The 17,951-nt window shown below is 33.0% G+C and overlaps 1 protein-coding gene and 1 long non-coding RNA gene across 2 annotated transcripts in view; one reads left to right on the top strand and one right to left on the bottom strand.

Annotated features, from left to right (window-relative positions):
• Positions 1-17,951, bottom strand: part of MRPS9 (mitochondrial ribosomal protein S9) — an 83,266-nt gene that overhangs the window by 12,204 nt on the left and 53,111 nt on the right. Inside the window, exons 3-5 of the mRNA XM_077134918.1 lie at positions 15,110-15,172; positions 14,994-15,024; positions 8,281-8,360 (exon numbers count right to left, since the gene is read on the bottom strand). Of these exons, the coding sequence (XP_076991033.1) occupies positions 8,281-8,360; positions 14,994-15,024; positions 15,110-15,172 (174 nt within the window). The remainder of the gene's footprint in view (positions 1-8,280; positions 8,361-14,993; positions 15,025-15,109; positions 15,173-17,951) is intronic.
• LOC143661368 (uncharacterized) lies at positions 407-14,784 on the top strand. Its single transcript, XR_013164538.1, has 3 exons — positions 407-780; positions 13,972-14,071; positions 14,467-14,784. It is a non-coding gene; the product is annotated as an uncharacterized LOC143661368 (long non-coding RNA).

Below are 17,951 nucleotides of genomic sequence, written 5' to 3'. Positions count from 1 at the left end.
ATCAATGAAATATATTTTCTAAGAACTGAGTTACCACAAGGTGAATAATGCAATGATCTCCCAATTTTTTTTATTGAGCAAATTTTTTTGAGCATTCACATAAAAATATTTGTTCATTTAGAATTTACACATACCATACAAATACCAAATGAACTTTATAAAATATTCCTCAAATAAAAATTTTTAAAAGGATTAACTAAAGATGATATAAATGGTATTTTTTCTAGCCAATCATGATAGCTTCCAATATATCATTAGCTAATGTCTGAAGATACAACCTATTACCGACAGAGATGTCAATACATATTCCAAATAGTTTTATTAATAATTTCAAGTCGGGGGGGGGGCAACTTCTTATTGGCTCTGCTTAGACTGCCATATTACATCATAATGTTGTTGATAGAGTTTGTTCTAGGAGAAGAAGTGTCCCTCTGCCACAGTCTTTGAATTTACTAGTGCCTGTATTATCTTTAAACTATCATCTTTTTTCAAGAATCCATCCCCTCATGGGGAAAAAAGAATTTCTGGATGTAAAGACTGAGTCTTTGAGTCTCAGCAACATAAATAAACGGAGATTATCCTCAATGGGCTAGGACTTCTCAGTGAGATAAGTATTTAAAAGTTCATTCCTTTTGGCTGGTGAGACTCATAAAGGAGCTTTTTTATTTTTTAACCCTAAGGATAGTAGAACTGATAGCTTCAGAAGAGACAAAGAAAAGAAGGAGAGAGAAAAAGAAGAGTAACAGCACTTAGTGAATATTAGAATCTGCAAAACTGGGGGTAAGCTACAGACTCATTACTATCTCAAGCTGAAAGAATCAATCACTTTAGTTCAGAAATTTTAAAGGTACAGTCCCTAGATCAGAAGCATCAGTACCCAAATCTAGACTTTTGTAAGACAAACTTTCGGGGATGGGACCCAGCATCTATTTTAACCATACTCCCAAGTGAAGTTCTCACTAAGTTTGAGAACTACTGAGAGTACAGTTCAATATAATAGCAAAGGAACTAGATAAGTAATTCAATCTTAGTGTCTTTATTAGTATAACTATCCCTACAAATACATCCAAAGTACAGTACATCCAAGTGTAGCAGCAGTGGAATGCATCTTACAGTTAAAAAAAAAAAAGTCCACCCTAAAGAAAGCAAAAACTAATGTGAAACATCCATCATATAATTAATTTTTTAAGCCTAAGATACTGGCTTAATACTCTATCTGGATAGTATACCAGAAAAATTTGTTTCTGAAAAGCAATTCGTTAATGTTCTGCACAGGTCAAATAAAAGAACAAAACCCCACAAGATAAATCCTCCTTCACATGTATGAAGTGGACACAGTACAAACATCTCACTGTCCACTTGGCACTGGTTTGTCAGCAGGCCAGGTCTCAGCCAGACTGCCACCCAGACTGGGTGATTTGTAAAAGGATGGGATTAGACTCTCAGTAGGCTTGGTCCAGAGAACTGAGACTCTGAGAGTGCAAAATGCACAAGGTGTTATATCTCTTTCAATTTAGCTAAGAACATATGAACCCAAGCACCCAAGAGAACACCACCACCACCACCAAGATGCCTCCCCTGCTAAAAAGGATTTGTTAATTCTTTGGAATAGCTGAGGTAACTACAATAATTCACCTGTCTCATAGGTAAATTTTGAAGTCAAAGTTTGGGGTACTAAATTCACCATCATTTTCCAATGACTGAGCAATTTTTATTTTAACTCCACATTTAAAAAAACATTATTTCACTATGCCATTACCTTCTACTGTTATATTCAGATCCATAATAATTGCAAAATGGTGCAAGTAAATCAATAATTAGGGAACAAATGTGGAATAGGAAAAAAACAATCCATAAAAGTACCTGTCAAATATCAAACATGGTAAATTCTATCCATTTAAGGAAAATGTTTAAAATTTGATGGTTGTAATCCATCAAATTTTATGATACTTATTAAGCCACCTTGTATACTTCTTTAAATAGGAATACAAAAGTAAAGTACTTAGCACAGTGCCTGACATATAGTAATGGCTGAGAAATGATAGCAGGGACAAGGTACAGAATTCAAGAGTGAGATAATCTAAACAATTTTATTGGTGCACCATTTCTATTTATTCTTTCTCTTCTACATAATAAAACTACTCCTGAGATTCTAACTTGGTTAGTTATAAACAACAGTTCTCTAGGAAGTAGATTCTATAGCTTCAGTGCTCTGAAGAGAAGTACACTCATTTACATAAAAAAATCCTTGAGGGTATAAAATATGCCAGGAACTGTCAACATCACATATTATCATGGGTAGCTTCTCATATATTGTTAAGTTTCCACTTAATTTTTAAGGGACGCTGGAGAATTAGTATGACCCCACCTACACTGTTTATATACTGTATTTAATAGCATAATTTTCAAATATGACAGGAATAACCCAGATGTGAAATGCTGAATCATTAATCACAGCTATGATTAATATTTCATAAAATCAAAGCAAGCCTATCCACCCCTTGTGTCATCAGATTTCCATAATGTATGAGTCAAATTTAGAAGGTGCCTAATTTGAAAATACCAGATGCTCAGGTTGCAGAAAAGAAATGCTTAAACGAAACCTTTTCAACAGCATGAGCGATATGATTTTTAGTATCTTTCTAAAATATTTTGGTTGTATTAATCATGAGGAAATTCCAATTTTAGGAAGGGTAAACAAATAACATTTCATGGGGGGTAGGATATAAGAAAAGTCAAATGTATTTTGATAAACAAAATAAATAATAACAAACTAATAATAATTATCTCTGATACTGTACATTAAAGAAATCACAGAAACTCAACTTCAAAGAGTTACCATGAAAAACAATGTTCTCTATTTTCTGGCTACTGGCATAGGCAGAACCAAATGAAACAAAAATAAATATAATTCATTTTTCATTAACTAAGAGGTTTCTTAATATATACAAAATTCCGAGAGACATTTTTCTATTGTAGACCTCTACTATTACTTTGGGAATAAATATGCTATATAATTTACATATTGTGAAATCCTTTTCAACATAAAAAAGGAAAATTGCTTTATATAGAGAGAATGTGAAAAAGTACTCCAGAGAAGTATATACCTAGGAGGAATTACACTAAAATGCTTGCTTGTAATTCAAGTACTGTGTAATTTTTACTACTCAAATTAAAGCCCCATCATATATTAAAATAACATTTATGCCACTACAAAAGAAGTAATCTGATTAAGATCAAAACAGAGGTAATTCTAATAGGTTGGCTCATTTTTTTAAAAATTAATTTTCCTAATTATTATAGTTGGAACATACAAGATACACAATGGTAATTATTCATATGTGAGGAAAATGTACATTAAAAAAACTGTTCTAGAACAGTAATTTCTGTTGCTGAATTAATTACTGAATTAACTCCTGCTGTCAAGAAAAGTCTTAAAACAGCATGCAGATATATTTCAACACTAGTCCACAGCTTTTTAAAAATAAGCACTTTATACAGTTGTAGTTATTTCATAATACTTCACTTTGAGCAGGTTCACTATTTTAATTCCATTTTTAAAGATAAGAGCTTTATGCCCAAGAGTTAAATATTCACTACTTGGTCACAAAGAGGATCTCAAAACATCTAAACTACATAAAAAATGCTTTAATACTCAATTCCCAGGACTTTTACTTATTGATTCTGGAATCTTCATGTAATGAAGAAAAACTCTTTCCCTGGGACTGGTGTTCTCTTACTTTATGAACATGAAGGCTACTTAAGTCATTTAAAATAAACTGGAAAATTTCTAAGCAGGCCACAAACTTTGTTCAAAAGGAAAATGAATACTGTTTATGCAAAAATTCTAAAGATTAGAATTACTTGGCTTTCTTTTATGTTTAAAATTTTTTTTTTCAATTTAGCAGAATAGCTTAAGTATCTAACAATTTCCCAAGTCCTTCATTTTATACATTTTGGGGGGTATAAATTTCATCTGTGGCCATGTAATTCTTCAATTTAAAGAAATACTTTGAAAATATTCCATTCATACTATAAAACTAGTCCTAAAATAAGTTTCTATAAGATGCAAATTCTCACTAGTTTTTAGAGATGCATACATTTTATATTTTAAAATTCTCACTTACTTTAAAAACTGGGGAGGAGGGAGCTTATGTAAAATTTCAACAAACGCTTAAGATTTTTTGGCTGATATCAATAGTAAAAATGAGGTAACTTTTAACCCCTCTTTTGAGAAAAAGTGTTTACTTGAGATGAATAATGCTTAGAACTACAACTTGCAGAGTATTTTTAATAGTCTTTACTGTCTTTCGTAAGTACTAGTTTCATGGGATATGGAAAGCTGTTCTGTGTAGAAAGAGTTCCATGATCCAAAAAGCTTTAAAAGCAGTAAGTTAAAGCAACAGGTTTCTTAACTGAAGAATTTCACACAGCTTTTATCATACTAAGTATCTCTCTATCAGAATTTCCCAGTACACATCTGTAGTATTCCCAAACTAACTTCAGAGTCCCTTTCCTTATAACCTGTGTTCCTCAGAAAGCGTTTTGGGAAAAACTGCTTTATAGAAATGCCTTGATTTAACGGATCATATTTTACAAAAGTATTCATACTTTAGAGTCAAATAATAATTTCTCAATGAATTTAAAATTATTTTCAACTCACTTTGAGTGAATTTAAAATTTTTCAGAAATATATTGATTGGTAATATGAGGAAACCTGTATTAACATTTTCTTAAAATTAAAGGACATGCATGAACTGATGTGACACTCCCAGGGTTACAAATGTCTTGCTCATGAATACAAGCCATTCTTCCCCTCAGCACCAGCTTGGATGTCCTAGGTAGGATCACGTGCTGCAGGCAACAGTGCCATCTGGTAAGCCACTCTTGTGGCCTGTCCCTGTCTTTTCCTCCGCAGTAGTGCACACAGTGGTTTCTCTTGGACATACATCCTCTTTAAAAACTCTTCTCTTTCCTTTACACTTTTACTCAGTTGTTTCAGGAAACTTCATTTAGTCCTTCTCTAGTCTTCATTCTGCTTCTGAAACCCTAAATCATGTCTAAAAAGTCTACAAGTTCTACAAGTTACATAGCTATTAAGGAAATGGAAACCATCCATCCACTTTAATATGAAAAAAGACATGAGCCAAAGCCATTAAGCATGGAGTACTCAAAGATTCTTTGAAAAACCTCGTAAGTCTCTCATTTCTTCTTCCTAAAATTACATTTTATTGTTATGAAGTTACATTTGCACTATTTTGTACTTTATCATTATATATATATACACTGTATTAGCTATATTGTAAAATAGATGGGTTTTACTGGCTTCTCTAGGAACCTAAAGCTATGTTTATCATTGTATCCACAGAGAAACTGGAGTTCCAGCTAACCTAGTAACAGACCCATAGAATGTACCGCATTTACTAAGTGTGAGGACTCCATGAATTGGCACATTGCCCTTTCCCTTATACTTCTCTATCACACTACATTTCTGGCCTGGAAGAACGCATGCTTCTTCTCATTCTCATCTGTCCACAAAAACCTCCCCACTTTCCCACAAAAATTGGATGGACTAAATATAGGTAAGGTAGAATAGTACTTACTAGAGCACTACATGTCATCTTTAGCTTTAGCTGTAAGCTACACATCAGGACATTTTATTAATTGCTATAATATAATAGGTAAGCTTAAAATATGTACACACCAAATGCTAATGAAAAAAATTGGCATCAATAGAGACGATAAGAAAGGCTAATCAATACCAGGAAGAATCTCCTTGCAGAACTGTACATATGCTCTAGATGTGCTGTCAAAATGCCTGGCCAATGACAGCCACGCCTCACACAATTACTTTTGGTCAACGAAATGGGAAAAACAGTTTGGCTTTTGTGTCTTTTACCGTCGTGTAGGGAAAAAAACTACATCCACTATAAGAAATGGCAAAACCAATTCATTTCCAAGTATTTAAGTCATTTCCAAGTATTGAAAGTCTGTCACAGTCTTCAGGGGGCTAATTCTCTCGCTGAGCGGTGGGCTGGAGGAATGGTGATCACACTCACACACAAAACACAAACCCCAGCACCTCCAGCAGCACCACCAAGACAAGGCCAGATGAGGGAGAGCACACACACACGATGCAGTTTCCTGTTTTACAGCATTACTTTACAGGCAATACCTGATAACTAAAAAAAACAATTTTGCAAGTTGAACAGTAAATACTGAGTTGCTATAATTAACAAAATTTGTCATACATACTGCAGAAGAGATTGACATGTATTTAGGAAAACATTTATCCTTTTTCTCCATATATATAATTCCTTTAAAGTTCTATATGAAAGCATTTTTGTAAAGACAAGGTTTTACTAATTATCTGCATTAAAAAATTAAAATCAAGTTAAACTAAGGTATCAATTATTAAACCTTAGTCAAACTAAGGTATGTCAATTATTTAAGCAGATGCTAAACCCATACTGTCTGGGGAATCAAAACCCCTAACAAAATAGTTTTAACTAAAACATAAATGCCTGGGGAAATCTTCTGTAAGTAACAAAATCTATATTATACAAAAAGAATATTTATTAATTGCATATAAATGGATATTTTAGTCAAAGGGTATGGTTGTATTTTATTCTTGGAGGAACTGATCGGTTTCTTGAGGAATACCTTTTAAAACACATAAGCAAACTAAATATAAAGTTAGGCCTCTTCTAGGATGTGTAATTTCTTCATTATGATGGAATGCAACAAAATACCTTGCCCTTGGGTTGCTCAGTTTCAGACAAAACAAATGCAAATGGCTTGTCAGATGACAGCTGTTTGATAAGGCTCCTCTACAAGACCTGCATGCTTTACTTTTCTCCGTGAAACTTGGGATGAAAGGCAGAAGGCAGGAAGAGAATTAATGTAGCATACAGTCTAAAGGCAATGCTACAACCGTGATTAAGTAGAAAAGTTAAAAGGCACAGATTTTCCACAGCTTCGCTGCGTGCAACCCATCCGTGTAACAAGTTGACAGGCCTAGCGCGTCAGCTCCATCATCCTCTTCGACAGCTAAAACGCAGCATTGCATCCCTTTTCAGAGAAAATTTGTGTCTGCACCATGAAGCGTTGTACATTATTTCTTAGCACTGCAGGGGGCTCAAGTCCATATGGAACCTTCACAAATATTACCACAGATCAAACCAGCGGCATTTGGAGGCAGATTTGACATACCTATTTAAACGAACAGCAGGGGTCCTCGGGCAGCCTCAGGCTGTGCAGGAGAAAACCTCAGTGGAAAGCCTGAGCCGCAGCTCCATTACTCAGCAAAGACACACTCTACATTTATCATTCATTTCATTTCTGCCAGGGCAAGAAGCTCATTTGCCCAAGGTCAACAGAAAGCGAAAAAAAGGTTTTCTTTTTTTTTATCCCAAGAAATAAATGTACCTGACAAGTGGGGATTTTGTCCTTTGGGTCTGTGGAGTACAAACAAACACCAGATAATTCTAAAAAGCCCAGTACATATGTGTACAGAATTTAAAATCTGACTGAAGATGGAGGGAGCCCAATAAAATTTTTGTAACTTTTAAAAATCATGTAATGAATGAAATAGAACCTGCGACCATGTTCTACAAATAAAACGATTTCTGCTGTTAATAATTAGATATCAACATCCAGCCTCTTACTTTTTTTTTATTATCCCACAGGGACCTCTCCCAAATTTTCATACTGTCAAACACAGCTCTGAAAACAAAACAAAAAAGCTGCTCGTAGCACACACAGTTGGGAGTCAAAGCACAATAAAATAATTTTTTTGATCATTTGGGGGGCCCAAATTTCATACACTAACCTACAAAAAGCAAAAATTGTATATAAACAAGAAAACAAAGTACAGTAACTATTTGACTCTCAAAAGAAATGCCTTATAATACCCAATAGCATTAGATACTTTGATCCCTCTTTTGCATTATACACTTTGATTCCTCTTTCCTTTATCATTTCTTACCTTAAAAGCACATACATGCACTATTATTGAGTTGAACATCTATCTAACATGACTCAATATGTAAGTAAAAGCATTTTATGGACAACCATTCTGACATAAATTCTATAAAGTTTATCTTTAGCAAAAATAAGTATGAATTAATAAAATATGGAGATTTTCAACATACTGTCTCATCTTTACAAGTTACCTCCATCTGAAAGTATTAGGTAAATTCTGAAGCTTCTGAGAAAAACCTCTGGTATAACTATTTAGCTTATAGTTTATATTATTTATCATGAATGCAATATACTTACATGCATTAATGAATAATATGATTGTTTGCCCGTATAAAAGAGAAAATGAAATGGACGGCCATCTTCTCCCCACTGGATTGCTAATGAAAAGTCAGATTAAAAAAAGTTATACAAATAGAGAGCTTTATTATACTGCAATTATAAATCACATTTAAAATTCTGAGAAACATTTATAACAACAAAAATGAAATACAAATATTTAGTTTAGCATATTTAATATGTAAATATTTAGAATTTTAAATATTTTGTGCCCATCAACATAAACTATATTTAATATAATATTCCTAAATATTTCAACATGAGAAGTCCTGTAATTTATTTTAAATAAAAACATGTAATAGCCAAAATCAACTTAGGACAAAAGATTTTAGGCATATTCTTAAATAGGAGAACTGATAAAGTCAATAACATCACATTCAGAGAATTAGAAATAGGCATAATATGATAAAGAAAAAATTAAAATTGTGAATTTCTATGTCACATTATTTATTTCAACCACCTGGAGAAGCGTCAGCTCATCCTATCTTTTAAATGTCTAAGTCAGAAGGACCCCCCCAAAGGTGCGAAATGTAAATACTTCTGAAATACAGATGTTCATTTACCCCAATAGCCACCAAAGAACTTGAGAAATTAAGCTACCATAATAAACTAAACGTTAAGTCCATGACCTGTGCCCATACTTCGAGCTGTTTTTCTGTTAACCATTTATAGGAACTCTTGTATGTTAAAAATAATACTCCCTTGTCCATTAAATAAACTGTAAAATATTTTCTCCAAGTCTATCACTAGTCTTTTAATTTTGCTTATGGTATCTTCAGACATCAAAAAGTTTAAAATATTTATATATCTCAATTTATCACTTTTCCTCTATGGTAGTGCTTTCCAATCGTTTTTGTTTTTTGTCTTTTTTCTTTTTCTCTCCATTACTGTCCCCACTATAGAGTCATTTTAAACTTTTTTGCCCTCACTGCCTGCCTCTCATGGAATTTTAATACCACAGATATACCACATATCTATCTGTTATTGTACTGTGGTTCTTTGGAGGGCCACAGACCATTTTTCACACTCTTGGGGATGATACCTCCTCCACTGAGAATGCATCCTCTAGGTTCTGGGCTTTCTAAAACTATTTCCCTATATTTTCTTCTGGAATTTTTATTTGCTTTCATGTTCAGATGTTTAATCTATCTGGAATTTACGTTTATGAGGCAGATATCCAAGTATTATTTTGTCCAGCAAAGAGTTATTACCATACTACAGTTATTTTGAATAGTACAACCTTTCCCTACTGAAATGCCACCTGCTATCAATGTAGGGTGCATTTCTTCTCTGAGGATAACTGGTATTGGACATAGGCCACTAAAGTGAATACACTTAAAAATCTGAGGAGTGGGATAGGAATCTCCTGAGTTAAACTCACATATATAAACACTCAATTTCATCAAATCTAGGAAGTCACAGATTTAAGACGCCCCATCATGTATTTTATATACCAAAAAGCAAGCAAAAAAAAAAAAGCTGTCGAACTATGGCAGTCATCATAGTTCATATTAATTGCGAGATGCATCCTCTTGTGAGAGATGGTAAAATTTGAAAAAATGCTTGTCTTATAATTCATTCAAACATACACCAATGAGTACTCTATTTTATTTCACTGGTCTATCTGTGTATTTTGCACCACTACCAATATTTTAATTACCAGGGCTCTGTGCTGCATTTTGGTAAGTGGAAGGGTAAGTAACCTCCATTATTCCTTACTCTTTTTAAAATTTTCTCAGTTTCTTCACATTTAATCCTTCAAATACACTTGACAAGTCCCTCCCCTTCCAAATCCCACCAGAACTTTGAAATTCTACTAAATTTACTAATAATTATGAAAATAGCAATTTTGTAATACTGAGTCTTCCCTTACAAGAACATGGAATCTTTTCTCAACTATTCACAATTTTGCCCAAGATTTTATAATTTTTTATATAAATCCTAGATATTTTTTCCAAGTTATATTTGTGTATTTAGTTTTTGTTGCTCTGGATACTAGGCCCCTCCACTTCCCACTCAGGTATCTGTGCTTTTAATAAAAATCTGTCATAATACATCTAGATCTAACTCACTCTTTTTTCCTTTGATATTATTTCATAATATGACACACAGGTTGTTTCTAATTTTTTGCTGATATTGAATATTTATAATTGCCAATCTGATGGGTGATAATGGTCCATTATTTCTCATCTGATATCTGTATGTTTACTGCTACTTTCATTTTCTTCATTTATGACTTCCCTATTTTTCTTTGTCCATTTCTCTAATAAGCCATTTTCTTGTTTATCATATGAGTAATTTAATCTAAATATTAGGCCTCCATTTGTCATGCTTCAAATTTTCTCCTGCTTATTGCTTGTCTTTTAAATTTGTAGTGTTTCTACATCAAAGGGAAGTTTTACATTTTAAAATAGACAATTTCTCAATCTGCATCCTTTGTTTATTATGACTTAAGGACATTCATACTATCTATTATATAAAAAATGATAGTGTATGTTTATCCTTCAGCTGGCCATTTCTTATTTACTTCTGTTTTAGAGCCTGAATTTCTTAATTCCAAAAACATATAATGATTTTTAAAGTTTTGACTCAACTCTGCCATCTTCTGTATACAGCCTATTTTTTTTTAATTCCATTTAATAGATTGTTTGTGTATATATGTATACATTTCTACAGTTGGAATTCAATGTTTTAAAATTGTTCTTGCCTGCCAAAATATGTAAAGGCAGAGAAAGATCAAATTCATTTGTTACCAATGAGACCATCATGTTAGTACACCCATTTCACGCTGTTTTTATTGTGTGACTGTGGCTATACTTGATGTCATTAACTGGAAGGATGCTCACATCATCTCCACATATTGACATGTAATATTTCATCCTTGAGCTATACTGTGGGTGTCTGTATAAAAGGGTATCATTAAAAAAATTCTTCTAAGACAATTCATAATTTGAATACTTCTAGTATTCAGATTCAAATAATGATATTCTATTGAAATTTTAAGAAAGACTGTATTTTATAAGCAGGTGATCATAACAAAACTGTGAATATTTATTTCTAATTTCTTTGTCTTATTTTTAACCACACTTTTAAATCATACTCAAGACTTCCAAAAAACAAAATTGAATAACAATCACTGACATACTGTTTTATATACAAGAAGTATGTGAAGAAATCTGATCTTTTTTTTTTTGAAAGGAAGTATCAAACTGTATTTATTTGCAGATGGCATTGACTGTATTGAATCTATAAAAAGACAACTAGAATTAACAAATAAGTTTAACAGGTAACAGGATACGAGATCAAGACACTAAAATCTGATATATTTCTATATTGCAGCAATGAAAACAAATGATGTCTTTTTAAATTGGATGTTTTTATTTCATATGATGGCCTTTCTCAAATAAAGGGAGTTTCTATTTTATTAAATGTTGTCAAAAAATGAGGAATTTTATTAAATCACCTTTTTTTCTGCATCTATGAAAATAAAATTATGTATTTGTTCTCAGCTCAACCCAGAGAATTACTTTAATAAATTTCTTAATGTTAAACCATTCTTATATTCCTGGGGGGAAAAGGTCCCCTGGTATATAGTATAATGTTTTATTTGGCTTGCTGGCATTTTATTTAGTGTTCTGGCTTGGCTGCTTTATAGTCACACATCCTTGTGTTTAATTCCCATATATATACAATGGGGAAAATAATAGCACCTACTTAATAAAATTGTTTTAATAAACACTAGCTATTGTATTATCTAGGAGATTTTTCAAATTAATGGAATTAAGTTACCATAACAACTTACACTTATAAAATATCCCCTGGATATTATTATTTAAAATTCTTAATAGCGTTCTGATGATTTCTCCCTTTTTTCCCTTGATCAGATTTGCCAGAAGTTGACCGATTTCATTGGCTTTTTCAAATAACTACTTGTTGGTTTTATTTATCATATCCTTTTTGAAATTTTTCACTTTTTAAATTAATTTAGTCTTTTCTGGCTTCTTGGATTGAATTCTGAGTTGAATTACTTTCAATATTTCTTAATTTATAATAAATATATATTTGCCTCTGCATGACACATTGTCCATATCCTGTAGATTCTGATATCCAGTGTTCTCTCTTGTCACATGCTTCTAAATATCTGTAATCTCAACTCTGACTTCCTCTTTAACCCATAGTTATACGGTTTTACTGATTTAAGTTAGAACATCTAATTTCTATGGTTTCTACTTTTTGGAATTTATGAGGTTTTCTTTGGGACCTAATACATCATTTTCTATTATTATTCCATAGATACCTGAAAAGAAAATGTTTTCTATATATATGTGTCTGTACCCTTAGTTGACAGCTTTTATTCTCAAGATTTCAATGCTAAATGGTTGGTGTAAAAGGGTTCATGATCATCAAATCCACTTATGAGCATTAGGTTTTATTCATATAAATTAACATTCTTGGTCTCACTGTATCTTCTCCCCGTACCCCTTGAATTTCATTTTGTCCAATATTAGGTGCTACTCCTGGCTTCTATCATCAAGCCGGTATAGATCTTTGTTTTTGTGAGTATTTTCCTCACTTTTCTTTCAACAGCATGGAGTAGGATTTTTATGTTAATCCAATCTAGAAGACTTCATTTTTTAATAAGGGAAGTGGTAGTACATTATAGTTGCCTTAATCTATCCAAAATTGAATTCACTGATTTTTTTTACTTAAAAATCAGTTTGTTTTTTATTTACAAAGTACAACAAAACTGAGAGGTAGATAAAACACACACACATTATGCTAATTCTAAAGCATTTAAATATGATATATTGTAAGATGATCTACCAACACTGATATATTTCCAAAATAAGACATGAGCATTTTACAGAGACTGAGAAAATTCACTTGCTATATTTCAGCTGATAGTAATAATAAATTTGTTACTTAGAAGCCAATATAATTTGAAAGAAAGAACCAGTCTCAGAGGAGGCAGATGTAAAAGAAATGTAATTAGTAGAGGCACACAGAACAAAGAGAGGGAGAGACCTAGATGGTTAGACTGAGAGGTTCGAAACTAGAAGAGCCAGGAAAAAAGAAGGACAAACAAAAAAACAAAAACCATAGCCATAACAAACATTTATAGAAAAGCTACACTAGTTACTGTGACTTGTGCATATACTCTTACTTGTATAAAACTGAGTTTCATCTTTAAAACTGATACACTAAAATTTCTAATGTGGTCTTCATTATTTCCTCAAGTCTACTATTAAATTGATGGTATACTTGAAAATCAACCATGTTTAAGAACTGTGGAAATATGAAATAACATAGTCATAAAAAGATTCAAAATATTTATTATTCTAACTAAAAAGTCACTTTATAGAATATAGTGGGGCAGTAAAAGGATAGAATGCCTGGTTTTGAACACAAGCAGGACTAGTAGAAGCATCAATAAAAAAGAAATAACTTTTTCAATGTAAATTTTAAATATCTGCTCTCTTACCAGACTTAATCATCTCTCTAAAACCTAATGTTATCAGCATCCTGAGCACTTACGGTTTCAGACTAGTCAATATACTCACACATTTTTGCTACTGAGTTAAATGCTTATTAAGAATCAATTGTGTTTACTCCCAAACCACTTATTACAGTTCTACTTATTTGTAATTACAGGAATTAAGTATTTCATAAACAGATGAACTATGAGTGCAAACAGAGATGACAGTTGCTGCTTCTACGAAAACTAAGCTTAATGCCTTGGAAAAACTCAAAGGTAAGTTGCAAAAAAGTTGCATTAACTTCAGTGTGGATGAGGGGGAAATTTCATAGAAATCTAGAAATATTCTGCACTCAAATTTCTTAGGAAGTTTCCTTAAGTTCTTTGCTTCACTGTAAGGAAATTAAAACTGAAAAACTCAATGTTGCATTAAGGGACACGATTTATACAAAAGAAATGAGGAGGAATAAACATAGTAAAGAGGAAAATCTATAAGGTATATCAAAAGATTGATTAATAAGTATAAGTTAAAAAAATTATTTCTGGCTTTGACAGAAATTTTCAATTAACTGACAACTACCACTACCTACACTAGATAGGGGCTCTAGTTTTTAGGAAATACATTATTCAATTTCCTGGCAACCTTGAATTGTATCGTGTTTTTACTTCAGGATTTTTAAAATTTACACATCTAAAAGACAAATAGAAAATCTTAGAAGAAGCCAGAGATACAGGCGACACATAAGAATGATGGCTAATTGCTCATCAGAAACAATGCAAGGCAAGTGACAATGGAATGACATCATTTAAATGCTGAAAGACTAAAAATGAAAGAAGAATTATATTCAGAGAAAACATCCTTCAAAAATGTAAGAAAAACAAAAAATTTTCATATAAACAAACACTGAATTTATTAACAGCTAACCTGTATCAAACTCTCTCAAAAATGCTTTTTAGAATGCAAATAAATTAAGGTGACATTAGTATAAGCATGAACTATAACCCAACCTCATTCTAATTTTATTTAATTGAAAAGAAAGTCTCTAAACTGTCATTTAGTAGTAGTTACAGAATATTTTTTATTTACATCATGACTGTCATGACATATGAGTGACTCTAACAATACGAGGGGACTGCTGATTTATAATATAACACTGTTGAAAAGAAAAACAATGTTTTCATTTTCGAATAAACCTACCTCTTTGTTTTGGAAAAACGTGTTCAGGATGCTGTAAAATAAATTAAAAGTGCATTATATAATTACTATAAAATATAAAACCAAACAAAAATTTTTTAAAAATATAAAATAACTACCTTCATTAGTGGCCTGGCTCGCTTCTCAAACAAACCACTTGGAAATAGGTAAGCAATAGCTCTCTGAAAATATATTCAAAGGTTAATTAGGAATTGTTATAAAAGCATGTTAATGTTCTAACTACTGTTCATTGGCTGCATACTATGTGCCAGACTCTGAACTAAGATTTTCATATGCATTACCTCATTTTATAATTTTTATTACTTTTTTAAATTGGAGAATTTGCAGCTTTACAGAAAAATCATGAGGAAAATACAGAGTTCCTATATACTACCCTATGATCAATACCTTGTATTAGTATGGTACATTTATTACAATTCATGAAGAATATAATTTTAATAGTACTAATAATTAGAGTCCATGGTTTACATTAGGGTTCACTGTTCGTATTGTACAGACTTATTTTTTTTAAATTTTTATTCTAGTAACATATATACAACCTAAAACATCCCCTTTTAAGGACATTTCAAGTATATACTTCAGTGCTGTTAATTGCATTCACAGTGTTGCACTGTTAATTATGTTCACAATGTTGTGCTACCATCACCACCATCCATTACCAAAATTTTCCCATCATTCCAAACAGAAACTCTGTACAATTTAAGCATTAATTTCTCCCTTCCCTACCCTCACCTCAGCCTCTGGTAACCTATATTCTAGTTTCTGACTCTATGAATTTGCTTATTCTAATTATTTCATATCATCGAGATCATACGATATTCGTCCTTTTGTGCCTGGCTTATTTCACTCAACATAATGTCTTCAAGGTCCATCTCTGTTACTGAATGTATTAGAATTTCATTCCTTTTCACAACAGAATAATATTCCACTGTATGCATAAACCACATTTTGCTTATCCAGTCGCCTGCTGATGAACACTTGGGTTGCTTCCATTTTGGGGTCATTATGAATAATACTGCTATGAACACTGGTGTGCAAACACCTGCTCATTTCGTGATTTTTTAAATGGCAAAATAAAACTACTACCCCTACCTTTCCAAAAGAAAAAAATTTATAACTATTAAATTGTTTTCTGACCATTTTCAAATGTTGGTTTAAAACATGTCAATCCTTGAATGTGATACCCTAAATTTCTTCTCTTTTTTTAATGGAAAACTAGAGATGCCTCTATTCAACTTATCTGACAATATGCTCAAAGGCAATTCTAACTTACATAAGATGTTGCAAGTGACACAGATAGAAGAGTGAGAAGAACAGGCTCTTAAGTCTCATCCTCCATGACCCCTCTCAGATTTTTATAGCCTCTGAGCTTTTCCCAGAACTTGTGAGAGACTTTTTAAACTACATTCTTTCTAAACAGGTTCCCTCAAGTGTGTGTTTCTCAAGAGGGATGCTATTTGCATTTTGGGTATGGCAACTCTGTTACAGTAACTTTCTCCTATACTGCAAATCATTTAAGATTCCTGGCCATCTTCCAATATACGGCAACAATATTCCTAATCCGAGACAAATTCCATCCCCATATATTTCCAAATGTCTCCCATCTCCCAGGGAGTAGTACTGCTTCCCATCTGAACACAACTGCTTATACCATTTCAGTACCTTTTCCAATTATCCTCCTTGCCATTAAAAAAAAGTACATTTTCATGTATTAAAGGAGCGTCAAGTGAAAAGTCTGTGGTCTTGGATCTTAGGACCCTATCTGAACTCTAAATAAACTGGTAGACCATTAAATCACATACTTTTAGTATGCCTATTCTCAAGACAGCCTTTTCTGCCCATCCATATGGTAAATGTGCTAGACCAGTTTCTGTCCCTGATAGAAGGGGCCTATAGTTCTGGGGTATAAAATGCAAGTACATGAGGGAACTCAGTTGTGGCTTTGGGTCAAGTTGCATTCTCTCACTCAGCCATTTGGCAATAAATAAAACTAAAAAAAAAAAAAAAATTAGACCAAACATCAGAGTGCTAGTTTAAATAAACCAGAGACCTCTCTTCCTTCCCTCCCTTCAGGAGAAAAGATTGATGAGATAACTGCATTACCATTTAGAAATTGGACCAAACCTGACACCAATACACAACAATAAACTCCAAAATAATCAGAGATCAAAATGTTGAAAATGAAACCAAACAAGTATTAGAACACAACATGAGTGAATTTCTTTATAACCCAGGAATGGGGAAAATTTTTCTGACTCAAAACTCAGAAGCAAAAAGAGAAAAGACTGGCAGGCCAAAGCGGTTCAGCAGGTAGAGTTCTTGCCTGCCATGCCAGAGACCTGTGTTGGCTTCCCGGTGCCTGCCCATGCAAAAAATAAAATAAAATAAAATAAAAGACTGACCAATTAAAGTACATAAAAAACAAAAACAGGGCAGGCCGCAGTGACTCAGCAGCAGAATTCTCACCTTCCATGCAGAAGACCTGGGTTCGATTCCTGGACCATGCATTCAAAAAAATGAAAAAAACAGAGGGAGGGGCGGGTAATGGTGGCTCAGTGGCAGAGTTCTCGCCTGCTATGTCAGAGACCCAGGTTCAATTCCCAGAGCCTGCCCGTGCCAAAACAGAAATAAAACAACAGAGGGAGAACTCTATGTGGGGCATGACATTCAGGGGTAAAAGTCTTCCTAGTGGCATGGAGTTGACTCCCAGGAATGAGCCTGGCCCTGGCACCATGGGATCAATAATGCTATCCTGACCAAAAGGGGGAAAAGAAGTGTAACAAACAAGGTATCAGTGGCTGAGAGAGTTCAAATAAAGTTGAGGGGCTACTCTGGAGGTCACTCTTATACAAGCTTCAGTTAGACATTGACAGCTATCATAACATGCCAAACCCCAATCAAGACCATTCCTGCCAATCCTAAAGAATATCCAGGATAACT

This window comes from Tamandua tetradactyla, chromosome 17 (genome assembly GCF_023851605.1).
Source record: "Tamandua tetradactyla isolate mTamTet1 chromosome 17, mTamTet1.pri, whole genome shotgun sequence".
NCBI lineage: Eukaryota > Metazoa > Chordata > Mammalia > Pilosa > Myrmecophagidae > Tamandua > Tamandua tetradactyla.
Note: the sequence above shows the minus strand (reverse complement) of the source record. Positions and strands in the feature narration are given on the sequence as shown.